The sequence below is a fragment of the Rhinatrema bivittatum genome, chromosome 8 (genome assembly GCF_901001135.1).
Source record: "Rhinatrema bivittatum chromosome 8, aRhiBiv1.1, whole genome shotgun sequence".
In the NCBI taxonomy this organism is placed as follows: Eukaryota; Metazoa; Chordata; class Amphibia; order Gymnophiona; family Rhinatrematidae; genus Rhinatrema; species Rhinatrema bivittatum.
This window is the reverse complement of record NC_042622.1, coordinates 246365185-246392718: the sequence shown is the minus strand read 5'-3', so window position 1 is coordinate 246392718 and position 27534 is coordinate 246365185. Positions and strand designations below refer to the sequence as shown.

At 44.8% G+C, this 27534-nt stretch overlaps 1 protein-coding gene across 2 annotated transcripts in view; it reads right to left on the bottom strand.

Moving 5' to 3' along the window:
- CRTC1 (CREB regulated transcription coactivator 1) overlaps positions 1-27534 on the bottom strand; it is a 439562-nt gene that overhangs the window by 146848 nt on the left and 265180 nt on the right. For both annotated transcript variants that reach the window (XM_029614475.1, XM_029614476.1), the window contains exon 5: positions 21017-21111. In XM_029614475.1, the coding sequence (XP_029470335.1) occupies positions 21017-21111 (95 nt within the window). The remainder of the gene's footprint in view (positions 1-21016; positions 21112-27534) is intronic.

Below are 27534 nucleotides of genomic sequence, written 5' to 3'. Positions count from 1 at the left end.
AGGGAGCATAAGCCATGTATCTGTACCCGCGGAGCTGCATGCTCAGTATGCTAAGTCAAAGCTCTGGAAACTGACAGAAGCTTGCAATGCTGGGCTCAATCTGATGATGTCAACCATGTGTGAGGGCTACCATCTTTCTTGTCCTCTGAGAAAAAGCTGTTAAATAGAAAAGAAACAGTGGAAAAAGGACCATAATTATTTAGATAAAAATTGAGACAAATTTTTTAAATTAAAATGTTTAAAAGCTGAAATAGTTTTTATGAGAATAACCTCTGATGCCCATTAACCAATACAAAAAGTATATCAATTTATGCAAATTTATTTATTTTGGCATTTTAAATATAGTCGTTCCAAAAGAATATCACAACGGTTTAGATCTGGCATTTATACATGGTCAACGATCATGTGCTTTGTGTTAGTGTTTACCTGATTTAACATCACAGCATATATATTTCACTTCAACGATTTCCAGCTGGTACTACAATCCATCATTCTATCTAAGATTGATTATTGTAACTCCCTCTTACTCGGTCTCCCTGCCAACTCCATCAAACCACTACAGATGGTTCAGAACGCCGCCGCCAGGATCCTCACTAACTCCAACAAAAGAGCCCACATCACCCCTATCTTATGTTCCCTTCACTGGCTGCCCGTCAAATACAGGATACTCTTCAAAGTGCTTTCAATTATACACAAAGCGACGCACAACCTCGCTCCACTCATCTTAAGCACCCAACTGAGACCGCATACGTCATCCAAACCCATCAGAAGGTGCATACAAAGGCACGCTGTATGCCCCCCAGGCGAAAACATCAAGAAAGAAGTGGGCTCTATCCACAGCAGGCCTTCACCAATGGAATGCTCTCCCTCCAGACCTACGCCTTGAATCATGCCACGCGACTTTAAAAAAAAACCTAAAGACTTGGCTCTTCATCCAAGCTTTCACTGACACTTAATACCTTCCCTGGTCTCAATTTACAGTCTCGCCCTTCCCCAGTGTTCCCTAAGTACTTTTTGTGCCCTTAACGCCCATCCCTTCCTATTCCTTAACGCCATTCCCCTCCTACTCCATAAAACATACCTATTTCACTTGCATATGTCTGTTTCTCGTTGATTGTTTATATATTCCCGCCTATCTATGCTTCGAGGCAGTCTGTTGCTTGTTGATTGTATATTCCCACCTATCTAGGCTTCGAGGCGCCCCTCTGGACTGGTTTTTCAGTTGTCCACTGTTCATTACATCCTTCCCTTATGCCTGCTCCCAACTTGGTTCCCACTTGTTTATATTCCTTTTGTTACACTTCTAATATTCCACTGTACTAGTTGCACTTGTTAACCAGCTTCTCCAGTTGTACCAGTTTTTAGTTTGTTTCTACTATTTTTTCCACTGTTCTATGTACTGCCTTCGAGCGAAGTTTTACTGTTTACTGTAAACCGAGGAGATCTATATCTCATACAGGAACCACGGTATATAAAAACAAATAAATAAATAAATATATTTTAGTGCAGAAGTCTTCAATAGTTAATAGTGGTTTTAGACGATGTAGAATTCTCAACTTGGCGTAACCTGATTTGATTAGTTTGCTTATATGACTTTTCATAGTGAAGTTCTCGTCTATCTCAATTCCAAAGTCTCATACCTCATCTGAAGTTGTAACATTAGTAACTCCTAGGTTTAGGGAAGGTGGTTTGAGTGTCAAGTTGTCTCTCCTTAGCCATATGATTTTGGTTTTATTGGTGTTTATAGAGTTAGCTTCAGTAAGAGTTTTTGATGTATTGTCCTGTATGTTGATAGAGTTGCTGCAGTTTTTTCAAATGTTTTGTCAAAAGGGATGTAGAATTGTATATCGTCTGCTTATAGGAAGAATTTGATTCCCAGATTTGCTAGTAGAGCGCATATGAGCAGGAGATAGATGTTGAACAGAGTGGCTGAGAGTGCCAAACCTTTGAGGACGCCTATATCCATCGGAAAGGTGTCCGAGATTTGGTTACCTAGTTTGACTTGGAATGTCCTATCTTTTAGAAAGGAAGAGAACCATTTGTAGACATTTCCGCCTATTCCAATTTCTTTCAAAGCAGGTTGTGGTCCACCATGCCAAATGCCGTTTTTAAATCTAATAGAACCAGAATATATGATTCGTTGTTATCAAAGCCTTGTAGTATAGGGTAAGTTAAAGAGATGAGCAGGGTGTCTGTTGAGCGTTTTTTCCTGAATCCGAATTGGTTTGGGTATAGTATTTTATGGTCTTCAAGGTGATTTTCTAATTGTGATAAGGCTACTTTTTCTAGAACTTTTGAAATGAAATGCAGGTTTGATATTGGTCGGTAATTGTCCCAGTTGTCGATTCTGCCAGTTTTGTTTTTTAGAATTGATTTAATCACAGCTTGTTTAGCCCTAGTCCTTCTGCTAGTGAACGGTTTATTATGGTTGTAACTACTGGGGTTATTACGCTGTTTACTTTTTTCAGGGTATTTGCTGGAATAAGGTCTAGTGGGTGGGTTGCGGATTTCATTTTAGTGATTTGGTTTATTTCGTGTTTCAATACTGTGTCGACTGAGTTCCATTTCATTTGAATGGATTGCGTTTCTGGTTCATTTGATGGTTTGTCAAGAGGGAGTTGTGATTTGAGTGTATTGATCTTGTTTAACAAATTTGCATATTCATTGCACAAGGTTTTTGGGAAGTCGCAGTTGCTTGAGATGGAGGATGGATCCTGGATTAGTTTTTTTCTTTACTGTTTCAAAGAGTAGTTTTGAGTTAAATATTACACCATGAATTTGTTTTACATAGTATTGTTTTTTTCGCTTTAGTTATATGTTCACGGTATTTAGTTAATAGAGATTTGTATTTTTCTAGATATTCTGTTGAGTATTTTTTTTCTCCATTGCTTTTCAGATTTTCTCAAGGTTTAGTATGTCATAGCTCTTTGCTATACCAAGGTTTCTTTTGTTTCTTTGGGTAGCCTTCGTTTTGGAATGTTTTTTCCCAGGATTCAAAAGATGAGGATGCATTATTGTGATCGAATTCTGATAATTTATTTTTAATTGATTCTTAAAGTGTTTCAGGTTCAACCTTTTTTCAGTAATTGAAATATTGGTTATTATGTGTGATTGATTGTTGTGAGGTTTATGAGAGATACATCAGCCTTTATTAGCTGGTGATCCAACCATGGCAATATTTTGTGGGAAAGATTAATTTTGCAGTTTTATTATTATTATTATTATTATTATTATTATTATTTAAAATTTTTATATACCGGCATTCATGTTGCAAACACATCATGCCGGTTTACATATAACAGGGGTGTACAGTAAACAATTCAATAACCTATTTGTGTAGAAGGAAGCAGTTACAAATAACAAGGTAATAGAACTGGGAGGAGAGAAGAAAAGAAAGAGAATAACATTAGGTATAGGTATTTACATTAGTAATAACATTTTTACATGTGGAAGTGGTAGAATCTGGCTGAATAGAATTAATCGGTGTCCGGGAAAGCTTTTTTAAACAGCCAGGTCTTAAGTCTCTTCCTGAAGGTTGGGAGGCTGGGCTCCTGTCTAAGGTCCGGTGGGATGGAGTTCCATAGAAGGGGGCCGGCTGTTGAAAAGGCCCGATCTCTCAAGGTAATGTGTTTGGTAGTTTTGGCTGGGGGCACTTGAAGAGATCCTCTGAGTGTGTCTCTTGTTGGTCTGGAGGAGTTATAAATTTGGAATGGGACTTGTAAGTCGAGTGGGGTGTGTTGATGGATGGTTTTGTATATTATGGAAAGAGATTTGTAGAGGATTCTAAAGTGAACAGGCAACCAGTGGAGATCTTTTAGGATTGGAGATATATGGTCCCTCCTCCTGGAGTTTGTCAGTAATCTTGCCGCAGCGTTTTGTAACATCTGGAGGGGTCTAGTATAGGAGGAAGGTAGGCCCAGAAGGATAGAGTTACAGTAATCGATCTTAGAAAAAATGATAGCTTGTAGAATGGTTCTGAAGTCCTGAGTGTGGAAGAGTGGTCTAATTCTTTTCAGAACTTGGAGTTTGTGGAAACAGTCCTTGGTGGTTCTGTTGATGTAAGCTTTAAGGTTCATCCGGTTATCAATTAATACTCCTAGATCTCTCACCTGTGTAGTAGTTGGGATAGTTGGAGGATTAGAGATGGCATTATTATCTGGGGAGATGAGAAGCAGTTCTGTTTTAGAGGAGTTTAAAACTAGGTTTAGGTTAGCCAGGAGATGTTTAATTTCGAAGAGACAGTTTTCCCAGTGAACCAATGTTTTTGTGTAAGATTCTTTAATGGGTATCACGATCTGGATGTCGTCGGCGTAGAGGAAATGTTTGAGGTTAAGGTTGGAGAGGAGTTGGCAGATAGGTAAAAGATAAATGTTAAAGAGTGTAGGTGACAGTGAGGAGCCCTGGGGGACACCTATGGATGCGTCCATTCGTGAAGATTCTTTGTTCTGTATCTTAACCTTGAAGCCTCTGTTGGAGAGAAAAGATTTAAACCATGAGAGAGCTGTGCCTGAGATACCTATAGAAGCCAGAATGGAAGTGAGAATGGAATGATTGACCGTATCAAAGGCGGCTGATAGGTCCAGTAGAATTAAGAGGAAGGATTGGCCTTTGTCAAGGCCCATTAATATGAAGTCAGACATGGAGATGAGGAGGGATTCTGTGTTCAGTGACTTGCGAAATCCGTATTGTGATTGGAATAGGATTTTGTTTTCTTCTATGTATTCGGAGAGTTGAGTATTGACAACTTTTTCTAGAATCTTGGCTATGAATGGGAGATTGGCGATAGGACGGAAGTTGTTGGGGTCTTTAGGATCCAAGTTGTTGCGATTAGCGAATACTAAGTCAAGGATGTGACCTGCTTTGTGTGTAGGATTGGTTACAAATTGAGACCACCCTATGGCTGTCTATATGTCGGTGTGCTGTCTATATGAAGGTTAAAGTCACCTATGATTAGAGTTGATTCTGGAGTTGGGAACACTCTCGTGAAGATTCTGATTAATGGTGAACAGTCTTTTTGATCAGACCTTTATTTATTTAAATATTTATTATTTATATATACCGACATTTGATCTCAATGGAGATATCACACCGGTTTGCATTAAGGTACTGTAGGTATTTCTCTATCCCCAGAGGGCTTACAATCTAAGTTTTTGTACCTGAGGCAATGGAGGGTAAAGTGACTTGCCCAAGGTCACAGGGAGTGACAGCAGGACTTGAACCCTGGTCTCCTGGTTCATAGTCCACTGCTCTAACCACTAGTCTATTCCTCCTCCCTAATATTGGGGATTTAAGTATAGCAACTTCATTGGGTGGGTTTATCTCAGTTTTGTATGGTTTAAGTTTAAGATTTTGTTTTTCAGATTATTAAGAGGCCTCCACTTTTTTGCTTGGGTCTGGGAAAGTGAAAGATATGGGTTGGTTTAGGAGTATGTTATCAAAGTTTTTCAGCCATGTTTCGGTAATACAGAAAATAGTAGGGTTTAGTTCCTCTAGTAGGTCATTTATAAGAGGGAATTTTTTTTTTTTTTTTAAAGAGATTGCACGTTTAGTAGTAGTAGTGTGAACATTAGGCTGGAGAGAATTTCAGGGTAATTAGTACTTAACCGGGGATAGATCAAGTTTGTTTCATCTCGTCCCTTTTTTTTCTGTGCTCTTTGCTGAATTAGGTAGTTTCCAAGACCTGTGATTGCTTCAATGGGTTGAATCTGCTCCATTTTGTGGAGTGCTGGGTTAAGGTTTAAGAGAAGATTGTAATTAACTTTCCTCAGGCGACACTTAAGGCGCACACGAAGGGGTGCACAAAGGGGCAAGCGCCTATGTTGCGCTCCTTCGTGCGCACGCCTGCCGGAGCAAGCGCCTCCGGTGTTGCAGCCAGCCCTATCAGCTATCGTTGGAGGTGATGGGTGGGCAGAGGGGCAGAGCGGCCCGGTCCTTGCTCTCACCTACTGTAGAACCTAAAAATAAATTCTGCTGCAATATCTTCTAGCCCTTAGTGCAGATTCTACCCCTTGGCTGTCCAAGTAGACTGGAGGCCTTGGTTCAAGTGCTACATCACAGAACTAAAATAAAATCTGCAGACTCATTCAGATCAATATACTGTTAAATACTAGCCAATTAAATTGAAATTACACTTTTTCCTGCATCTGAGCAATAAAACCTCCTGTATCCTATTAAAAAGTTGCAGAGATAGAGCTATAGTAGATGTTGGTTTGCACCATAATGTTAAACTGTTTGTAATGCCATCACCAAAAAACAGACTGCACATCATAGTCAAGAACACACCCAACAGAATGTATATTTAAATAATAATCAATGCTACTTTAATCACATCAGGTCTCAAGCTAAACTTTCATGAAGTGTTGTACTAAGGGTTTTTTTTTTTTTTTTTTTTTGACTCATCTCTGGAAAAAAGCCCAGTTTATCTGTCAAATTGATCTCCTATCAAGCCAGTACATACCTGTTAAATTTTGATAACTGAATTAAATTTTCAAAAATATAATATTTTGGCATTGATTTTAATAATTTTTTGGCTCTCCAACTTGAAACTTTGGCCTCAGGCCACCAGGTTACTAACAGATATTTAAATTACATGCAACATACAGATTACCGCTTTATTCCTTGCCGCCTGCTGAGATAATACTGCAGCAGGGCATTGAGCTTTAGACTAGTGGTTCTCAACAGGTGTGTCGGGACACACTAGTGTGTTGCGAGGTCCCAGGAGGTGTGTCACAGAGCCAGCAGAAGACTGATCTTTCCTCATAAGTCTGGGCAGGAGTTGGCTGACTTCTCTTTTATTGGGTGTGACTAGAAGCTGCTTTTGCTTCCTTCTCCCTTCCTGGCAAGTGAGAGGTTGTTCCTTCCTCCAGATCAGAACGAATATATCACCAACTCCTGTTCACATGGGCCCGGCAGGACACCAACTTTATCTTCTTCTGCTTGGCCTGGCAGTAAGGCTGCCGATATTCACCCCATGGAGCCTGGATGTGAAAGCAGGAGTATGAGGGAGAAAGGTTTGTGCTCCGTAGTTCTGCTGCTGCTGCCTCATCATCTTCCTCTCCTCAATACTTCTTGCCCTCATCTGCTGCTAATAAAGAGGGAGGGAGACTCTGGATTGGACAAGTCTTTTCTGCTGGCTGGTAGCCAGGAGGAGGGGGAAATGTACTGGGCAGGAAGGCATGGGGAGAGAGGGAATCAGGGGTGGGGAAAGGAGGTTAGGGTTGCTGGGTGGGGATAGGTGGAGGAGAGAGGAGTTGGGGGCTCCTGGGCAGGGAAGAGAGATGGAAGGGGAGAAATGGAGGTGTGGGGCGGCTGGGTTGGGGGGATAGGGGAGCGGGGAATGCCGAGCAGGAAAGGATAGGAAAGAGGTGGTCAGAGGTATTCTGAGTAGGGAAAGGAAAGGGCAAGAAGTTGAATAGGGGAGAGGGGGAGCACGGGGACGAGGATGTGGAAGAGGGGTGTTGAATAATAATAATAATATGGGATTTGTAATCCTGCATTTTATCCTTACCAAATCGGAAAGCAAGTAAAACAAGCCCAATTTAACCTGGGATTTGCTGCCTCGAAGTTAATTTTGAATGCTGTGTTTATAGTTCTAAGACCTGCATTGGTCTAGAGAAAACTGCTCTTTTTAGGTTGTTTTAGATTTGCTGTAAGAACGCTGAGTATATCTGATGATCTCAGGCATGTAAAATGATGAAAAAGATTTCCTTGTTGGGTAAGGGTCACCTTTCTCTAATTTTATTTAATGGCTATGGTAGTGAGGTTATGCAGATGGTGAAATGAACCTGCATAGAGACAGCAGGAGTATTAATTTACCACAGCTCTTTGACTGGACAGGGAGACTTCCCCCCATCTCCTCCCCCGCCCCCCCCAAACTCTGGGCCCATATTATTCATTAATGCTGGCCCAAGTCTGATATCAATTGTGCAAGATAATTAGGTGTAAAATTCTGCGAATAAGTTGACAAATGTATTCGCGTAAACATCTTACAAGATAGCAATTTGCATTGTGTAGCTCTTGGCCCTAGACCGCCCCTATTTTTGCGCATAAATGTGTGCATGAGACCAAAATTACGTGCAGACTTTTGATGTTTTTAAAATAGCATGTACATGAGTAAATATTTTGAAAATTCACCCCAATGAATTTGTTTAATCCAGGAGAACTGGAAGAACTATCTAATCCTGATTGCAAGGAAAGCAATCCACAATTCATTCTGTCAAATGGATTTAATGAAAGAGGGAGGAGAAAGAATAAAAGAGAGAGTTCATAATAAAACTCTACATCCATTATTCTGAGATAGCAGTCCTCTGCCCTGTCATCTGAGACAGTTTGAGCCCCTCCTGTTTTCTTCCCCATTGTATATGTTTTTCTGATTTCCCTATAACAAAATCCGGACTATAAATCCATACATGCATAAAGGCAAAACAGGCATTGACTCATCCTCTCTCTGATCAAGTGGAGCTATTCAGCTAGGACACTCATTTTAGGATTGTTATCTTGGGACTTCTGAACGTAAATCAGCAAGAAGCTCATTTAAAACAAATCGAAGAAATTATTTTTCGCTCAGCGCATAGTTAAGCTCTGGAATTCATTATCAGAGGATATGGTTATAGCAGTTAATGCAGATAAGTATTAAAATATTTAAAAAACATTTTCTGAAATGCTGATATTGTTTGTTGATTTTTTATAGTTTTTGAATTGAAAAACCATTTATTGATGTGACCCCGATGAAGCTTTTTCAAGCGAAACATCGGCCATGACAGGCTTCCTTTGGAATTTCATCATCAGGATTAAAAAATTAGTTAACGGAATGTATGTTTCTTGTGGATATTTGGATTTAATATTCAGTCAATGAAATTGGTGGTTTTGAAGATAGGTTTGGAACCTTGATTTAGCTTCACTATTTTGACTCACTTAAACACTAGGTGGATGATAGAAAAGACAGGGCGGTTCAAATTTTATTGAACACGTCGTCTGGCTTGCTGACATCTTTAAGATAAAAAAATTAAGCTCTTGTTATGATTTATTTTGTATGGGTTCCCTTTATTATTTGCATGTTATTAAGATGACACCAGAATATCTTTTTTGTATGATGAGTTGTACAGAGAAATGTCTTAGTTCTGCTCTGTACCCATTGCTAGGAAGCAGGGGACTCCTGTGGATGCAGAACATATGCTTATATTAAGTTCCATCATAGTCATGTGTTCAGTGTGTCACGCATGTGAGCCTCATCTTTTAGGTGTGTCCCGATAGAAAAAAGGTTGAGAACCAATGCTTTAGACCATAGCAAAACAAAACACATTTGTCCTCTTTCACATGCTAAGATTATAAAAAAACAGCATTGGTAAGATGTATGCCATTTTGTGCTTTAAAAAAATGTATATTTCTGACAGATCACATCAAGAGCCTCTGCGGAGCTGGCTTGGAAGGCTCCCTTCTTCAAAAGCACAGAAAAATACAGTAGTCAAACAACTTCAGTTTCTACAAAATTAAAACGTGCATTGCCTAATTTTAGACTCTACTGCTATATCTTTTCCTTGGTCAATGTACAGTGAAATCCCTCATGTATTCACAATCCAGGATTCTTAGAGGAAAATGAAGTGTTTATATTCAGAATGGGGGAGATTTTATAATGTGCGCGCACTTCCCGACACACACACATGGATGTGCTGATTTTATAACATGCGCGCCAGCGCGCATATGTTATAAAATAAATGGATCGCGTGCCGAATTTTATAATCCACGCACGTATGTGCGGATGGCGCGCACGGGGGCGGGGACTTAGCAATTTCCGTGCGGCGTTGCATTCAGGCCTTCCTCAGTTCCCTCCCAATCCGCTCCAATTAAGGAGCAGACTGGGAGGAAACTTTCCTACCCCCCTACCCGTACTCCTTCCCCTCTTCCCCCCACCCTCTAAACCCTACTTTTTTTTTTGTATTTTTCTTTGTTTTGCAACTTACTTCAGCTATTGGTATGCAAGTGTTCGGGACAGCGAACAATGGTGCTGTGCTGTCCTGGGCCGCCGCCCCCCCCCCCCCCCCTTTCGAAGAAGCCTGGCACTTGTGCGCGTAATGGGCTTTACATGTGTGGCTGGGCTCCTTCGAAAATTGGCTCAGTGCACACAAGGCCCAACCACTCGTGTAAAGTCTGGATTTTACACGCGCAGGGCTTTTAAAATCCTGACGAATGTGTTTTGTAGACATATGAAGGAGCTTATGCAGTCTCGCAAGCTCGTGTATAAATTATTTTGTTTTTTGTTACTCCAGTAAACAAAGGTGTCACAACCGACAAATTCCAGTTTTCTTCAGGCTGCTGCACTACAGCAAGCATAAACAAGGGGTAAAGTAATGGGCATTCTGTTCTAAAATTCTGGGACACAAACTTTAGCTCTAAGTTGCTGAAGATCTTGTTTTTGCCTCTTCTTGGGCAGCAAAACTCATTTCTTGAATCAGAAGATAATTTGCTGCCTTTTTCTCCTCAGAAGCCCAGGTTTTTTTGCTAGCAGGGAACTCTAATTTCCACACTATTGTGACAGGACATTGGAACACCTGAGCAACACAGACTAAGGCAAACTGGAATTCATACTTTGTTCATTAGGCTTGGAACTGGATGCATGAGTTTCCAGTCGATAGCAGGTTGAATTAGCCATGCTGTCTGGGAGCGTGCACGTGACCCTGGAGGCGGAGTTTTTCCCTCAGTAGTCACAGAATTTTGGAATCTGTACGGCTGCGCAGCTGTCTTCCCATGCGATTTGGTGCCGCCCTCCTCAGTCTCTTTTTCTGCGCGCCATCCGCACGTGGGGTTTTTTTTCTCCTCAGAGACAATTTTTGTCCCACAGCTTTCATGGCTCCTAAACCGTCTGACTTTAAATACTGCTAGTGCGGTAAAGTTATGTCCATCACAGATGGACATAACTATTGTTACATCTGCCTCGGGCCAGACCACGACCAGTCCTCCTACCGGGACTATGGCCGGATGTCCCCCCGAGCACAAAGATAACGCACTGAAAAAATGGCACGCTTAAGGACATCGGGCTCCTATGTCCCGACACCGGACAGCTCGAACCATTCCTCTCCGAGTCCAACCAAAAGGAAGTCGTCGACAAAAAAGAGAGCATCCTCGCTCGGCCCGTAAGGCCCACCCAGCGCTGTCCCAATCATCGGGCCCAAATCGGCCAAAGCTCCGGCGTCCGGATCAGGTACCTCATCCCTCCACTTGGGAGAGCCACCAAGAACATCAGGCCTAAAACAAGGACCCACTCCCAGCCCTTCACACCCCACGGCATCGAAGCCTGCGGCGCAGGGAACTCAGCCGGAGAAACAATCGGAGAGGCCAACGCACATAGTTTGGCCGAAGCACATGGTGCATACGGAGCGCCCGACGCATTCCAGTCATAAAAAGCGTTCAGCGCATCCCGAGCACCATGCTCCTGGAACACCATCGATGCATTTGGAATGCTCCACGTACTCAGTACACCGAAAACAAGAGCCACAGGAGGATCCAACATATAGATGTGGAACTACTCTCAGACCCTGAATCCCTTATCATCCAAAGGTCCTTCAGGAAGTAGTGACTCAGTCTACTCAGACTTGTCTTCAATTTCCAAACAGAAAAAGACTCAACTGCAGGAACCCCTACTGAAGAGGCACAGACCTTCTCCCACCATACCGCCATGTCCCCAGTTATGCCGGACAACAGCGCAGGACATTTTACTCGTGGCATTATCTACAGGAGCCTCTGTCAATAAAGGAGAAGTTCCTCCACCACCTGGCAACCTAGCATCTAAAGCTATGCTCCAGATCTTTCATCAGGCCCTCAACTCTTTCTTTGCAGATTTAGAGTCCATGGAGCCCGGAGGTAGACAACTGACTACTTCCCCACCTGCCTCGCCTCTGATTGCCTCCCCTCCTAGACCTGGGGACACTGTGGATCCACCTTCTCCAACCTCCGTACACTCACGCAGCCCAGAATCCCAGATATCATCGGCTTCTTCCCTGAGATCCTCTACAGGTATGCCCTTGGACCCCCCAGAGGGGCTACAGAACCCTATTCACTACCAGAAGATCTCTTCTATGCTAAGTTAATAGAAAAGGCGGGACACCTGCTCAAGGTGGAAACGGGGAAAATCCCTGACCCATGATCCGAGGTCCTCGGAATCTTGAAGATCTTTAAAATGCCCCCGAACTGACAGCCCTGCCACTACACCCAGTTCTGGACATGGTGCTTAACAAGATGTGGGAAAGCAAATGTTGCTTACCTGATGTAACAGGTGTTCTCACAGGACAGCAGGATGTTAGTCCTCACAAATGGGTGACATCGAGGATGGAGCCCACCACGGAAAACTTCTGTCAAAGTTTAAACAGAACTTTGACTGGCCCCTACTGGGCATGCCCAGCAAGGCACTGACCCTGCAGCCAGCAGGGGTCTCCCTTCAGTCTGATTTTCAAAGCTACAGGCAGTGCCTAGAAAGTAAAAACAAAACGAACCCAACACCGCGGGGTGGCGGGCGGGTTTCGTGAGGACTAACATCCTGCTGTCCTGTGAGAACACCTGTTACATCAGGTAAGCAACATTTGCTTTCTCACAGGACAAGCAGGATGGTTGTCCTCACAAATGGGTGAGTACCGAGCTGAGGATGTCCTGACTTGCACCAAATGCACCCAACGACGTGCAACAGGCAGTACAAGTGGGGTGGAATTTGGGAAAGGGCATCCGCACCCTACCGGGAAGGTGGAAGGGTGTTGGTACATCAGGTTGGAAAAAGGTTACGCAAGACAGATTGGCCGAAGATGGAGTCCTGTCTTCCAGCTTTGTCCAAACAATAGTGGGCTGCAAAGGTATGGAGAGAACTCCAGGTTGCAGCCCTGCAGATGTCAGGAAGCGGCACCGATCGAAGGTGTGCCACTGACGTCGCCATGGCCCTCACAGAGTGTGCTTTGACACGGTCTTGGAAAGGAATGCCAGCCTGCTCATAGCAGAAAGAAATGCAGTCCGCCAACCAGGAGGAAAGAGCCTGCTTACCCACAGGTTGTCCTAACTTGTTAGGATGGAAAGAGACGAATAATTGAGTGCTCTTCCTGTGAGAAACTGTACGGTCTAGGTAAAAGGCTAGAGCTCGTTTACAGTCTAGGGTATGCAGGGTCTGTTCTCCAGAGTTGGAGTGGGGCCTGGGAAAAAAGATAGGTAGTATGATGGATTGATTGATATGAAACTCAGAAACTACCTTAGGTAAAAATTTAGGGTGAGTGCGGAGTACCGCCCGGTCCTGCAGGAGTTTAGTGTAAGGCGGATAGGTAACTAGGGCCTGTAATTCACTAACCCTGCGAGCTGAAGTGATAGCCAAAAGGAATAACACTTTCCATGTGAGATACTTTAACTCACAGGAGTGCAGAGGTTCGAAAGGAGGTTTCATTAGACGACCAAGAACCAGATTAAGGTCCCAGGATGGGGCCGGAGGCCGTAAGGGTGGCTTCAGATGGAGCAAGCCTTTAAGAAAACGTGTTACTAGGGGTTGTACTGAAATAGGGACACCCTGTACACCTTTATGGAAGGCGGCTACCGCACTGACATGCATTCTAATGGAAGAGGTTTTTAGACCTGATTCTGATAGATGCCATAAATAGTCCAAGAATTTGGAAATTGGACAGGAAAGGGGATCAAGGGACTGAGAAGTGCACCATGATGTGTACCTTTTCCATTTGTATGAGTAAGACTTTCTTGTGGAAGGCTTTCGTGAAGCTATCAGGACTCGAGAAACGGAATCTGAAAGGTTGAAAGGCTGAAGGACTAACCTTTCAACATCCATGCCGTCAGGGACAAGGCTTGGAGGTTGGGATGGAGGAGGCATCCGTCGTTTTGAGTGAGCAGATGCGGGTCCTTTCCCAGAGGAATGTGCCTGCGGATGGAGAGATCCTGGAGTATTGGAAACCATACTTGGCGTGGCCAGTAAGGTGCTATCAGGATCATGGTTCCTCCGTCCTGGCGTAGCTTCACGAGAGTCTTTGACACAAGAGGAAGTGGGGGGAATGCGTAGAGCAGACCGGTTGTCCACTTGAGGGAGAATGCATCCCTCGGCCGAGAGTTCTGGCTCCGAATGAGAGAGCAGTAATCGTCCACTTTGTGGTTCTGAGGGGACGCAAAGAGGTCTATGCGGGGAGAACCCCACTTGTGAAACAGAGAGGTCGCTACCAGAGGATCGAGTGACCACTCGTGCGGTCGGAAGACACGGCTCAGCCGGTCTGCCAATACATTGTCTACTCCCGGCAGGTAAGTGGCCCTGAGGTACATAGAGTGGGAGAGGGCTTCCGCCCAGATCTGCGCAGCTTCCTGACACAGAAGGAAGGAGCCTGTGCCTCCCTGCTTGTTTATGTACCACATGGCCACTTGGTTGTCCGTCTGGATTAAGATTATCTGATGAAAGAGATGATCTTTGAAAGTGCGGAGCGCATAGCGGATTGCTCGAAGTTCCAGGAAATTGATCTGGTGTTCGGCTTCCTCGTTGGACCATAACCCTTGGGTTTGAAAATTGTCCACATGGGCCCCCCAACCGATGTGGGAAGCGTCGGTGGTTAGGATAACTTGCGGATCCGGTGGAAGAAAGGGTAAGCCCTGAAGGAGGTTGACCTGAGTCGTCCACCAAGTTAAGGATAGGCGCAGCGCTTGTGTGACTGTGATTATGGAGGACAGAGGCTGAAAAGCTTGAATCCATTGTTGTCGTAGAGTCCATTGTGTTACCCTCATGGCTAGTCTGGTCATGGGAGTGACTTGAACCGAGGATGCCATGTGTCCTAGGAGAACTAGGAATTGGCGAGCTGTGGCAGTGTCTTGAGACTGGAGCTGGTGAGCTAGGGACATGAGAGTTTGGACCCGTTGTAGCGGAAGGTAGGCCTTTGCCTGTAAGGTGTCCAAGTGTGCCCCAATGAAAGATAAGGTTTGAGATGGGACGAAGCAAGATTTCTCGTAATTGACAAGAAACCCTAAGGAAAGGAGTGTGTTGATTGTCAATTGTAGGGAGGACCGGGCAATCTGAGGGGTGGAGGCCCTGATCAGCCAGTCGTCCAGATAGGGGTATACGTGGACACCTTCCTTCCTGAGGAATGCTGCTACAACTACGAGGCATTTGGTGAAGACCCGTGGAGCAGATGCCAGACCGAAAGGCAGTACTCGGTATTGATAATGGTCGCGGCCTACGAGAAACCGCAGATATTTGCGATGGGATTGTGTTATCGCAATATGGGTATAAGCTTCCTTGAGGTCGAGGGAGCATAGCCAATCCCCTTTCTGCAGCAGAGGGAGTAACGTGCCCAGGGTTACCATCTTGAACTTTTCTTTTTGCAGATACTTGTTGAGGGCTCGAAGGTCTAAAATTGGACGTAGCCCTCCTGATTTCTTTGGAATTAGGAAGTATCTGGAATAGAATCCCTTGCCTCGTTGAGAGGGAGGAACGAGTTCTATAGCATTTGATTGCAGAAGAAGAGATACTTCCTGTTGTAATTGAGCCAAATGGCTGGATAGACTCCACGCTTGAAGCGGCGGGGAGTCTGCCGGAAGAGTTATGAAATTGAGGTGGTAACCCTGTGCGATAATCGCCAGCACCCACTGGTCTGAGGTAATCCGTATCCAATGCTGTAGAAAGTGGCACAGACGACCCCCTACAGGGATGTGGGGGAGTGGGATATGGCATGTGCTCCGAGTCGGGAAGTCAAAGGCCTGCCGCAGGCCCGGGGGGTGGGGCTACAGCAGGTCTTTGTTTCCGAGGTTGGCGTGGCTGAGGTCTGGTGGAGGATCGAGCCGGACGAGGCCTAGTCGACGGAGGGTAATAACGACGTGGCCGAAAGAATGACTTTTTGGAGTCCTTCTTAGGTGGTGGTTTGGAGGATACCTCAGATGGAACAGACGAAAGTTGTTTCAACGTCTCGTGGTGATCCTTCAATTCCGCCACAATTTGTTGAATCTGTTCTCCGAACAGATTATCCCCTAAGCAGGGTAAATCGGCTAGACGATCCTGAACCTCTGGGCGAAGGTTGGATGATTTTAACCAAGCCCAACGTCTGGCTGAGATGGCAGTAGCTGAGACTTTCGTGGAAGCATCGAAGATATCGTAGGCCGTTCGGATCTCGTGCTTCCCAGCTTCAAATCCTTTGTGAAGGAGGGCTTGAAGCTGTGGCTGGTATTGGTCCGGTAAGGTGTCAGCGTAGTCCTGCATTTGTTTAAGGATAGCTCTGTTGTACTGAGTCATATAAAGTTGGTATGAAGCTATACGAGATATCAACATAGCCCCATGATACACTTTCCTTCCCACACTATCAAGAAATTGGTTGTCCTTGATAGGGGGAGTGGAAGAGTGTGGCTTTAAACGCTTGGCTTTCTTTTGCGCAGACTCAACTACAACAGAGCGATGATCCAGTTGAGACTTCTGAAATCCTGGTGCTGACTGAACGAGGTAGGTTGAGTCAGCTTTTTTATTGACTGGTGACACAGATGAAGGTGATTCCCAGTTTTTCTTTAAAAGATCCAGAAATACTTGGTGAATGGGGATGGAAGCGATGATCTTGGGGGCATCCAGAAATTGGAGCAGCTCCATCATTTGGTGCCTGTCATCGGTCTCAGATTGCAGCTGAAAAGGCACAACTTCTGACATCTCCTTTACAAAATTTATAAAGGAGAGATCTTCAGGAGGAGATCGTTTTCTACTCTCTGTAGGAGATGGTGGGGATGGTAAATCTGTATCTGAAGATGAATCATCACCCCAGGTATCATAAGGATCATGTAAGGTTTGCTGTCCTGAAGGACCTGGTAGAGGATCCAAAGGCATCGATGGAACCGGTGCTGCAAGCGGAACAGTGAACGGCATCGAGGGCTTCGGGGCCACCGATGGAATCGGTGCCGATCTTGGAATCGATGGAGCCGAAGGATAAATCGGTGGAAAGGTATGTGAAGGCACCGATGGAACGACACCGGACGGAGGAATCCGGAACGGTGTTTCTCCTGTCGATGAATGTCCTTCCGGAGATGATGGTGTAGTCGGTGCTAATGAAATCACCGATGGAAGGGCGCGCATAAGTGCCTCCATACGATTTAGTATCGGTGCCAACGCTTCCACTATAGGCTCGGTGGTCGGTTCCATCCTCGGTGGCAGAGTCGGTGCTGAGGTCGGTGCCTGAGGCGGTGCCGGAATCGGTGCCGGAGGCGGTGCCGGTGGAGGCTGGAATCTTCGCATCGCATTCTCGATGGCCTCCTGGACCAGCCGGTCCAGTTCTGCCCGGAGACCAGGGGTAAGCATACCCGGCTCGACGGGAGAGGGAGGCTGAGGCAGGGCCGGAGGGACCACCGTAACCGGTGGGATCACGGCCCCCGCACCCCGGGAGGGTGAGGGTTTCCTCGGTGCCTGCGAACGAGACGTGGACGGTGCCAGGTCCGACCGAGGCTTTTTCTTCGGTGGCTCGGCCTGTTCAGAGGTCGATGGTTGCGGATCCTCGACGGGCCGAGACTTGTGCCGTCGATGGCGATGCTTATCCTTCCGATCTCCTCGGTCATCCGGGGAGGGGACAGGAGTCGACGGCCGAGAAGTCATCGATGGTGGACGGTCACCGGCGGGTTGGCGATGGTGGTGCAACTTCGACGGTGCCGGTTCCGATGACGTCGATGCTATCGATGGCGTTGGGGTGGGTGCATGGAAGAGGAGCCCCATCTTCTCCATCCTGGCCTTGCGACCCTTAGGTGTCATTAAGGCACATTTGGTGCAAGTCAGGACATCATGCTCACTACCCAAACATAAAACACAAACCCTATGGGGGTCAGTGATGGACATAGTCCGGGTACAATCCGGACATCGACGGAACCCCGTCGCCATGGCTTAAGGCCAAATTTAGGCGCGGGCTCAGTAAGTTCCCACAGGCCTCAAGGGCCAAAATCGACGGCCGCCGATTAAAAAAGGGAAAAAACTTACCGGTTTCCGCGAAAGTGACAAAAATTTGTCGAAGGGAGACCCCTGAGGGGCAAATTTTCTTCGGATAGAAAAATACCGAATTCCTGTCAGGAACGTGGTAAGAGAGCTCCTTTCACCGCGTGGCAACTGCTGCGCGGAAAAAAGAAGACTGAAGGGAGACCCCTGCTGGCTGCAGGGTCAGTGCCTTGCTGGGCATGCCCAGTAGGGGCCAGTCAAAGTTCTGTTTAAACTTTGACAGAAGTTTTCCGTGGTGGGCTCCATCCTCGATGTCACCCATTTGTGAGGACAACCATCCTGCTTGTCCTGTGAGAATCCCCTTTCTCAACCCTCCCAGCTTCGCGGAAAACAAAGTTTCGCATGCGAAATTCCTCTGTCAGTGTGTCTGCCCAACTACCACATAATTCCATCGTGATAGAATCTGCTATGACAAAAGTCAAAAGATCCAAACTGCACGCTAATGCACCATCCTATATGAATTTGGATGGAAAACATATCATGCCGCTATGCTACCTTCAAAAATACACCACCATCAATTTTACTAACATAGTACCTGTATGAATGTTTACAGTCTTTACAACCTACCTGTCTCTCGATTCAGGAATCTTTGCCACAACCCTTCCTTGATATGAAAGAGGGCTTGCGTCTTTTATTAAGAACCATTTATGAGGCCTTCGAAAGCTCTGCTAGGACGTCTTCGGCGGCAATCGCTGCCCGACACCTTGCCTGGTTACAGGCAAGTGCTATTAGAGATGATGTCCACGAAAAACTAGCGGACATACCGTGCAAGGGAGATAATCTGTACAGACACAACCTCCTGGAACTCTTCTCCGCTCAGGTCAGAGGGAAACGCCTCAAGGTGTACACAGACAACCAGGTCGCCATGTTTTACATAAACAAAAAAGGAGGGTCCGGTTTTTGGACACTCTGTCGAGAAGCGATTCAGATTCTCCATTGGGTGGAGACGGCCAACGAATCCCTCCAGGCCACTTATTTACCGGGTCTGGACAACATCACGGCGGATCGCCTAAGCAGGGTTTTTCACCCACACAAATGGACCTTAAATCGGGATGAAGCTCTCACCATCTTTCAAAAGTGGGGCTTCCCAGCAAATTGATCTTTTTGCAACAGAAGAAAACCGGCAAACTCAAGTCTTTTGCTCCATCTACCCCTGCAAGATCAGATACTCTTCGGATGCTTTCCTCATTCCATGGAAGGAGGGCTTGCTCTATGCCTATCCCCCCATCCCTCTAATATCCAGGACCATTCAGAAATGTATTCAAGACATAGCAGACTTGATTCTCATAGCTCCAGCTTGGCCGAGACAACCATGGTATGCTTATCTCATCCGGCTTTCCATAGCTCCACCCATCCCCCTGGGGGCCGACCAACATCTTCTCACTCAGGAAGGAGGCTCATTCCTCAATCCAATTCATCAAACCCTCCACCTGACGGCGTGGAGATTGAGAAGGAAGTATTAAGACACCTCTGCCTCCCTTTGCAGGTAGAAGACATCCTTATTGCCTCCAGAAAGCCTTCCACCAGACCAAACTACAAAGGAAAATGGCATCGCTACTCCGAGTGGTGCAGATCACGGAGACTTGATCTGTTCTCTTCTACTGCTACAGACCTTCTAGAGTACCTTTACACTCTCTACCAGACTGGTTTCGCTACAACATCAGTTAGGGTGCACATCAGTGCTATTGCAGCTTTTCACCACCCCCACAATGGCCTTCCCATTTCTAATCACCCTCTCGTCTCGAGGTTTATGCGAGGCATGCTTCGCCTCCAACCACCAGTGACAAAGCCACCTGTACCCTGGGACCTTAATATTGTCTTAGAACAACTTATGATGCCTCCATATGAGCCTTTAGACACCAGCCACGTGAAATACCTCACCTGGAAGGTGGTATTTCTGGTAGCGATCACTTAAGCTAGAAGAGTCAGCAAGCTTCAAGCTTTAGTTCGCTTCCCACCTTGCTTGGAATTCTACATCAAAGTTACCCTTCACCCTCACCCCACCTTCCTACCCAAGGTGGTGTCCGCTTTCCATCTCAATCAAACCATAACCGTGCCGAAGCCCTTTCATAATGAACGAGACCGCCTCCTGCATTCACTGGACTGTAAACGGGCTCTAGCTTACTATAAACAGAGGACTCAATCTCCCTCCAGACCTTCTCAGCTCTTCCGCTCTTTTATCCCCAATGCTCCTGATCAACCCTTCTCCAAAAGAACTATTGCCAACTGGCTATCACAATGCATTCACTTCTGCTACGAGAAATGTTCACTTATATTGGAAAATAGAGCTCATGCTCACCAAATATGGGCCACAGCAATCTCAGTCACCCACCTTAAGAAGGTACCACTGCTTGACATCTGCAAAGCGGCCACATGGTCCTCCATGCATACTTTCACATCACATTACTGGATGCACCAACAGGCGGCCTCTGATGCGGCAGTCGGCTCCACAGTCTTATCCAACCTTCAACAAAAATGAGACCCTCCTCCTTTCATACGGGTTGGTGCCCTGGACTTCTAACACTTACCCTGAACGGACACAATGCAAAAGCTTGGGACTCCCAGACAGCATGGCTAATTCAGCCTGCTATCGACAGGAAAAAGCAAGTTTGCTTACCATAAATGGTGTTTCCATAGATAGCAGGATAAATTAGCCATGCAATCCCACCCACCTCCCTAGACAGTCTAAGAATCCTTCTATTCGGTACATAATGACTTGGCTACAAAGAGACTGAGGAGGAGGGCACCGAATCATGCGGGAAGACAACCGTGCAGCTGCACAAGAGTCCAAATTTCTGTGACTGAGGGAAAAATGCCGCCTACAGGGTCGCAAGCACGCTCCCAGACAGCATTGCTAATTCATCCTGCTATCTATGGAAACTTTGTTTACGGTAAGCAAACTTGCTTGTCAGCATGCAATACTCTTGTAGCTTCCAAGGGCTATAAAACCTCAGCTCATTAGGCTTTGCCTATACAACCAAAACAAAGGCACTGGTTAGACAGTGCAGGAAGCTGATTCATGAACTTTTTAAAAAAACATAAAACCGGACTTGCCTCGTTTTTGTTGCATGTCCTGTGAACTTCCAGAGAAGGCCTCTTGTTGAGCAGGGTTCATTGTACTCTGATGCAAAGCAGAATCTGAATTGGTCCTGACAGAGAAGCCAGAAAGACTTTTAGGAGCCTCCAAAATAGAAAAGTCTGCAGCTACCACAACCATTCTAATCACAGGACACCCACCATACTGGTAACCATCAGATTTTTACCAGGTAATTTTTGATAAAACTAAAGTGTACATAAATATATTCTGACAAGTTATTTCTTTAAGACATTTTAAGTATCAATTACATCAAAATCAATGTTTTAATTTAATAGTAAGAGCATATTTTTAAACATAGTTGGTCAGAAATAGTCATGTGCATCTGTAGCCACATGGCTCACATCTTATCTTATGAAATTCAAACAGCCAATTTATACACATAGGAACTTGCTGTAGAATAAAGAGAGCATCTTAAGGTGTGCAATAAACTTCCTTACAGGCTCATTCCAAAATGAATAAAATGGCTCCAATACTTAAAGGAACGCCAACACCCCACGTTCTAGAAGGTATTAGAATGCATGGCAGTATGGAAAAGAGTTCAATTTTTGTTGCAGGCCACAGTCATGAGCTATGCCACAGTCATGGCAAAAATAAAGCAATCATGAAGCTCTATGAAGAACACAGCATACTGATCCATAAGTAGTACTACTTAAATTCCAATTATTTGGTGTGGACAAATAAGACACTGGGCTTGTAATACAAACTAAGCATAAATTAACAGAAGTATTGAGAAGGCTGGCTGGCTCTGTAGCAGCTCACTGCATGGAAGCTAGTTGTGGCTCTCTGTGCACATGCATAGGGGATCATTCAACATTTGTATGATGAAGGTATGGAATGTCCAAACCACGCAGGTGAGCATAGGGGATGGAGATCACCATCAGGCAGTAACAATCACAACCTTTTCAAACCCAAGGCACACCTACTTTAATAAAAATGTTACGTGGCACACCAGTCTCCATGGAGCAGGCACTGCAAACACAGAGGATTAGGAAAGCACTGAAAGCCCCAAATTTTAAAACAAAGGTAGAGAGAGGGCAAGGCGTACATGAACTAGTTACAATGGATTAGCTCCTTCTATATACAAGTGCAGGATAACGGAGAAGTTGGTGTGGTGCTGGCAGCTGGCTCAGTTTTCTTGGCTGTAGCATATGCTGCTGTATCTTTCTCACCGCTGCTGTTTCCAATGCTCAGTGCACGCTCTCCCCATCTCACTCAGCCTGAGGATAGGACATAGGCTGAAAAGACTCAAAGGAGGAAGCGAAAGAGGGGGAAGAAGAGGAGGTGCAATGTGTGAGCTGCACACAGTGGGGGCCCAGCTGTCCATGCCCTGCATGCTGCCCACTAATTACCATACTTTAGAGCACATGCCATAGCTAGGAAGAGGAGGCATGAATGATTGTACATGTGTTCAGAAAGGAGCTCTTATATGTTTAAGAGCCCATGCTGGCACATTATAGTTGCAAGGTGCTAAGGTGTTGCAAGGTGTTTAAGAGCCCAGGTGCTGGCCTGGATCTAAGCATCAAGCAATGATGACTTAACCATGGCATACCTGATCAGCTCTGAAGCCACACTAGTTGGGGAAACACTGATCTAAATTAAATCTTCAAGAAAAGCTTTATTCCATGTCTGTATCTTTGACACAAGGTGGTTTGTCAGTACCAGAAACCTCTATAAAACATGAACTATTAGCTTGGCGGATAACCAAAAAATCATAGATGTACATGAAGTATGTATGAGGGTGTGACATTTGTGAATGTTGTGTCCAGAGCATGACAACATGATCGCTTTACTGCATTTCAGTGCTGGATGGAGTTAGAACATGCCACTTGACAACTCCAATATTTGACATGCTGAACACCAGCTATAAACTGCTCTTATCATGTTATAACAATAATCTCAAGATCTATTCCAAAGAAGAAATTTCCATCCCTGTATTTAAATGAGTCTATTTTTGCATTTTTTCATACACCGCATTGTCTGCATCAGAAACTAGCAATGACTGTCCTAAGAAACATGATGGCAGAAAAAGACCTTATGACTTATCTAGTCTGCCCATCTACCCAACTAATTTAGTATTAAAATTCCAATCACTCTCTCAGAGATCCCCTGTATTTATCCAATGCTTTCTTGAATTCAGATACCATTTTTGTCTCCACCATCTCCAATGGACGGCCATTCCATGCATCCACTACTCTCTTTGTAAAGAACTATTTCCTAAGATTACTCCCCCCCTTTCACCCTCATCCCATGACCTCTTGTTCTAAAGCCTCTTCCGTAGAACACCAATATAGAAACATAGAAATGACGGCAGAAGAAGACCAAACGGCCCATCTAGTCTGCCCAGCAAGCTACGCACTTTATCCATTTTTTTTCCCTTTTTCTCTCTCCCACCTGTTACTATTGGCTTCCAGTACCCTCCAGCCCTAATTCCCCTCCACCCCACCACCAATTTAGAGAGCAGCACCGTATCTGCATCCAAGTGACATCCAGCTCAATTAGGGGTAGCAACCGCTGTAACAAGCAGGCCACACCCTTGCCCCATACTCTTACCCACCCCTGTTTTTATTTTTTGTTTTGTTTTTTTATTTTTTTTTTTGGAGATAGCAGCCCTCCATCCTTCCGCTCCGTGAAGGTGGAACACTAACTACTGGCCACTGGCATCCCGCTCCGTGAATGCCTCTGTGGCTACTGCCGCTCTGTGCAGTGTTTGAATGCCTCTGTGGCTACTGCCGCTCCGTGCAGTGTTTTGCTGCCTCCACTTTATTCATGCCCTCTAGACTTGATGGATCCACAGTGTTTATCCCACGCCCCTTTGAAGTCGTTCACAGTTTTAGACTTCACCACTTCCTCCGGAAGGGCATTCCAGGCATCCACCACCCTTTCCATGAAGAAATACTTCCTGACATTGGTTCTTAGTCTTCCTCCTTGGAGCCTCAGCTCGTGACCTCTGGTTCTGCTGATTTTTTTTTCGACGGAAAAGGTTTGTCGTTGTCTTTGGATCATTAAAGTTTTTCAAGTATCTGAAAGTCTGAATCATATCACCCCTGCTCCTCCTTTCCTCCAGGGAGTACATATTTAGATTCTTCAATCTCTCCTCGTATGTCATCCGATGAAGACCCTCCACCTTCCTGGTCGCTCTTCTCTGTACCGCCTCCATCTTGTCCTTGTCTCTTTGTAGATACGGTCTCCAGAACTGAACACAGTACTCCAGGTAGGCCTCACCAAGGACCTGTACAAGGGGATAATCACTTCCCTTTTCTTACTCAATATTCCTCTCTCTATGCATCCCAGCATTCTTCTGGCTTTTGCTATCGCCTTGTTGCATTGTTTCGCAGACTTCATATCATTAGACACTATCACCCCAAGGTCTCTCTCCTGCTCCGTGCACATCAGCCTTTCTCCCCCCCCCCATCGACTACAGTTCATTCGGATTTCCACTCCCCATATGCATGACTCTGCACTTCTTGGCATTGAATCTCAGCTGCCATATCTTTGACCAGTCTTCCAGTTTCCTTAAATCCCGTCTCATTCTCTCCACTCCTTCCGGCGTGTCCACTCTGTTGCAGATCTTAGTGTCATCTGCAAAAAGACAAACCTTACCTTCTATCCCGTCCGCAATGTCGCTCACAAAGATATTGAACAGGACTGGTCCCAACACCGATCCTTGCGGTACACCACTTAAAACCGCTCTCTCTTCGGAGAAAGTTACATTTACCATCACACATTGTCTTCTGTCCGTCAACCAGTTTTCAATCCAGGTCACCACCTCGGCACTCACTCCTAAGCTTCCCGTTTTATTCACCAGTCTCCTGTGCGGAACCGTATCAAAAGCTTTGCTGAAATCCAAGTAGATGACATCGAGCGCTCTTCCTTGATCCAATTCCTTGGTTACCCAGTCAAAAAAGTCAATCAGATTTGTCTGACAGGACCTTCCTCTGGTGAATCCATGCTGCCTCTGGTCCATCAATTCTCCGGACTGTAGATAGTTCACTATTCTCTCTTTCAACAATGACTCCATTACTTTTCCCACCACTGAAGTGAGGCTAACCGGTCTGTAGTTACCAGCCTCCTCTCTGTTCCCACTCTTGTGAAGCGGGACCACCACCGCTCTCCTCCAATCACTCGGCACCACTCCTGTTTCTAGGGATCTATTGAACAGGTCGCACAGCGGACCCGCCAGCACATCTCTGAGCTCCCTCAGTATCCTTGGATGAATCCCATCAGGCCCCATGGCTTTGTCCACTTTCAGATTCTTTAGCTCTTCCCATACATTTTCTACTGTAAAAGGATTTTCATCTATTCCACTTCCCTCCAGTTTCTTGTTGTGTAGAGATGGTCCTTCTCCAGGGTCTTCTTTAGTGAACACAGAGCTGAAGTATTCGTTTAATATTTCTGCCATTTCATGGAGTTACATCTACTCCACTCCCCTCCAGTTCCTTGTTAAGCAGCGACAGTCCTTCACCAGGGTCCTCTTTAGTGAACACCGAACTGAAGTATTCATTTAATATTTCTGCCATTTCTTCGTCTCTCTCCACACATTGATCATTTCCACCTTTCAATTTCACTATACCACTTTGGACTTTTCTCTTTTCGCTGATGTATCTGAAAAATGTTTTGTCACCATTTTTTATCTCCTTGGCAATCCTCTCTTCCGCTTGACTTTTTGCCAACTTGATTAATTTCTTCGTCTCCCTCAGTTGAATCAAATATTCTTCTTTGTGCTCCTCCCTTTGGGATCTTTTATATTTCTTGAATGCTGTTCTTTTAGCTTTAATTTTGTCAGCCACCTCCTTTGAGAACCAGATAGGTTTCATTTTTCTTTTGCTTTTCTTTACATTTCTAACATATAGAGCAGTTGCCTTGGTGATTGCTCCACTGCTGATCCACATGTCTCTCATTCTCCCATCCATTTATTTCTTCCTCTAGGTATTTCCCCATTTCCTCAAAGTCCGTGTTTTTGAACTGTAAAACTCTGGTCTTTGTGCTTCTTTTCCATATTCTTTTAGTGATATTAAACCATACTGTTTGATGATCACTGGTGCTGAGGTGGGCGCCCACCTTGACATCAGAGACATTATCTCCATTAGTGAGCACTAAGTCGAGTATAGTTAGTTCCTTCTCTCATGGGTTCCAATACCATTTGTTTGAACAAAGTTACTTGCATGGCATCCACTATCGCTCTACTATTTTTAGATTCTGCAGATGGGATTTTCCAGTCTACATCTGGCATATTAAAGTCACCAACGATCACCACTTCCCCCTTCTTACCTATCTTATGGATGTCTTCAACCAGATCTCTGTCCAGCTCTTCCTTTTGGTTTGGAGGCCTGTAAACCACTCCAATATAAATGGATGCTCCATCATCTTTTTTTAGGTCGACCCATAGTGCTTCTTCCTTGCCCCAACTTCCTTGCAGCTCAGATGCTTGGATATTATTTCTGACATAAAGAGCCACACCTCCCCCTTTTCTATCCACTCTGTCCTTCCTTAACAAGTTATAGCCTGGTATTGCTGTATCCCAATCATGAGATTCTGTGAACCATGTCTCTGTGATAGCAACAATGTCCAATTCTGCCTCCGTCATTAGGGCCTGCAGATCTGGGATTTTATTTCCCAAACTATGAGCATTTGTGGTCATAGCTTTCCAGGTATTCTCTTTAAGGTTATTGCTTTTCCTGTACTCCTTATGTGACTTTAGTTGAGATTTGTTATTCACTTCACTCTTTCCTTTTGCTGTTGTGCCACTGATGCCAGAGTTATCCATCTCAATTAGCTTTGTCTTTTGGTTATGGATCTTGAAATTCTGCATGCATTGGTTTTTCCCTTTTCTGGTAACACTTCAATGTTTTTCTCTAGAACTTCTTCAGTTATTAATATAGGGAAGGCTTTTTGTTCTTGTTGCATTTGATACTGTGTGTGTCTCCTTGTTACAGGTCTAATTCTACCAGAGCCCACCGTAATCCTGGTTTTTAATGATTTACTAAATGACCTGTTTGAGTGGGGGGGTATACTTGTTGGCTTCCCATATGTCAAGAATGTGTGACTATATAAATATATGTAAATATAAATAAATGTTACAGTCCCTCTTTCCAAATTAATCCATAGTGCCTCCCCTCCTTACCTCATAAGACTTGGAATTCCATTTTAATATTTTTTTTTATATATAGTACCATACCTCCCTTTCCTTCCTTTCTATCTAGTTCTTCGTGAGCAGATTGCAGCCCAGTATAACTATATTCCAGACATGGTTTTTCATGTACCACATTCTCCATGACAGCCACTTCACATCTAAAATCAGCTTCTTCCATGACTGCCTCTAGATCCAGGACTTTATTTCCCATACTATGAGCATTAATGTACATGGCTTTCTATATATTGCCCTTTTTTCCCCATTTCTATAAAGCAGAGTTGTTTACCTGAAACAGGTGTCCTCCTAGGACAGCAGGATGTTAGTCCTTACACATGGGTGACATCA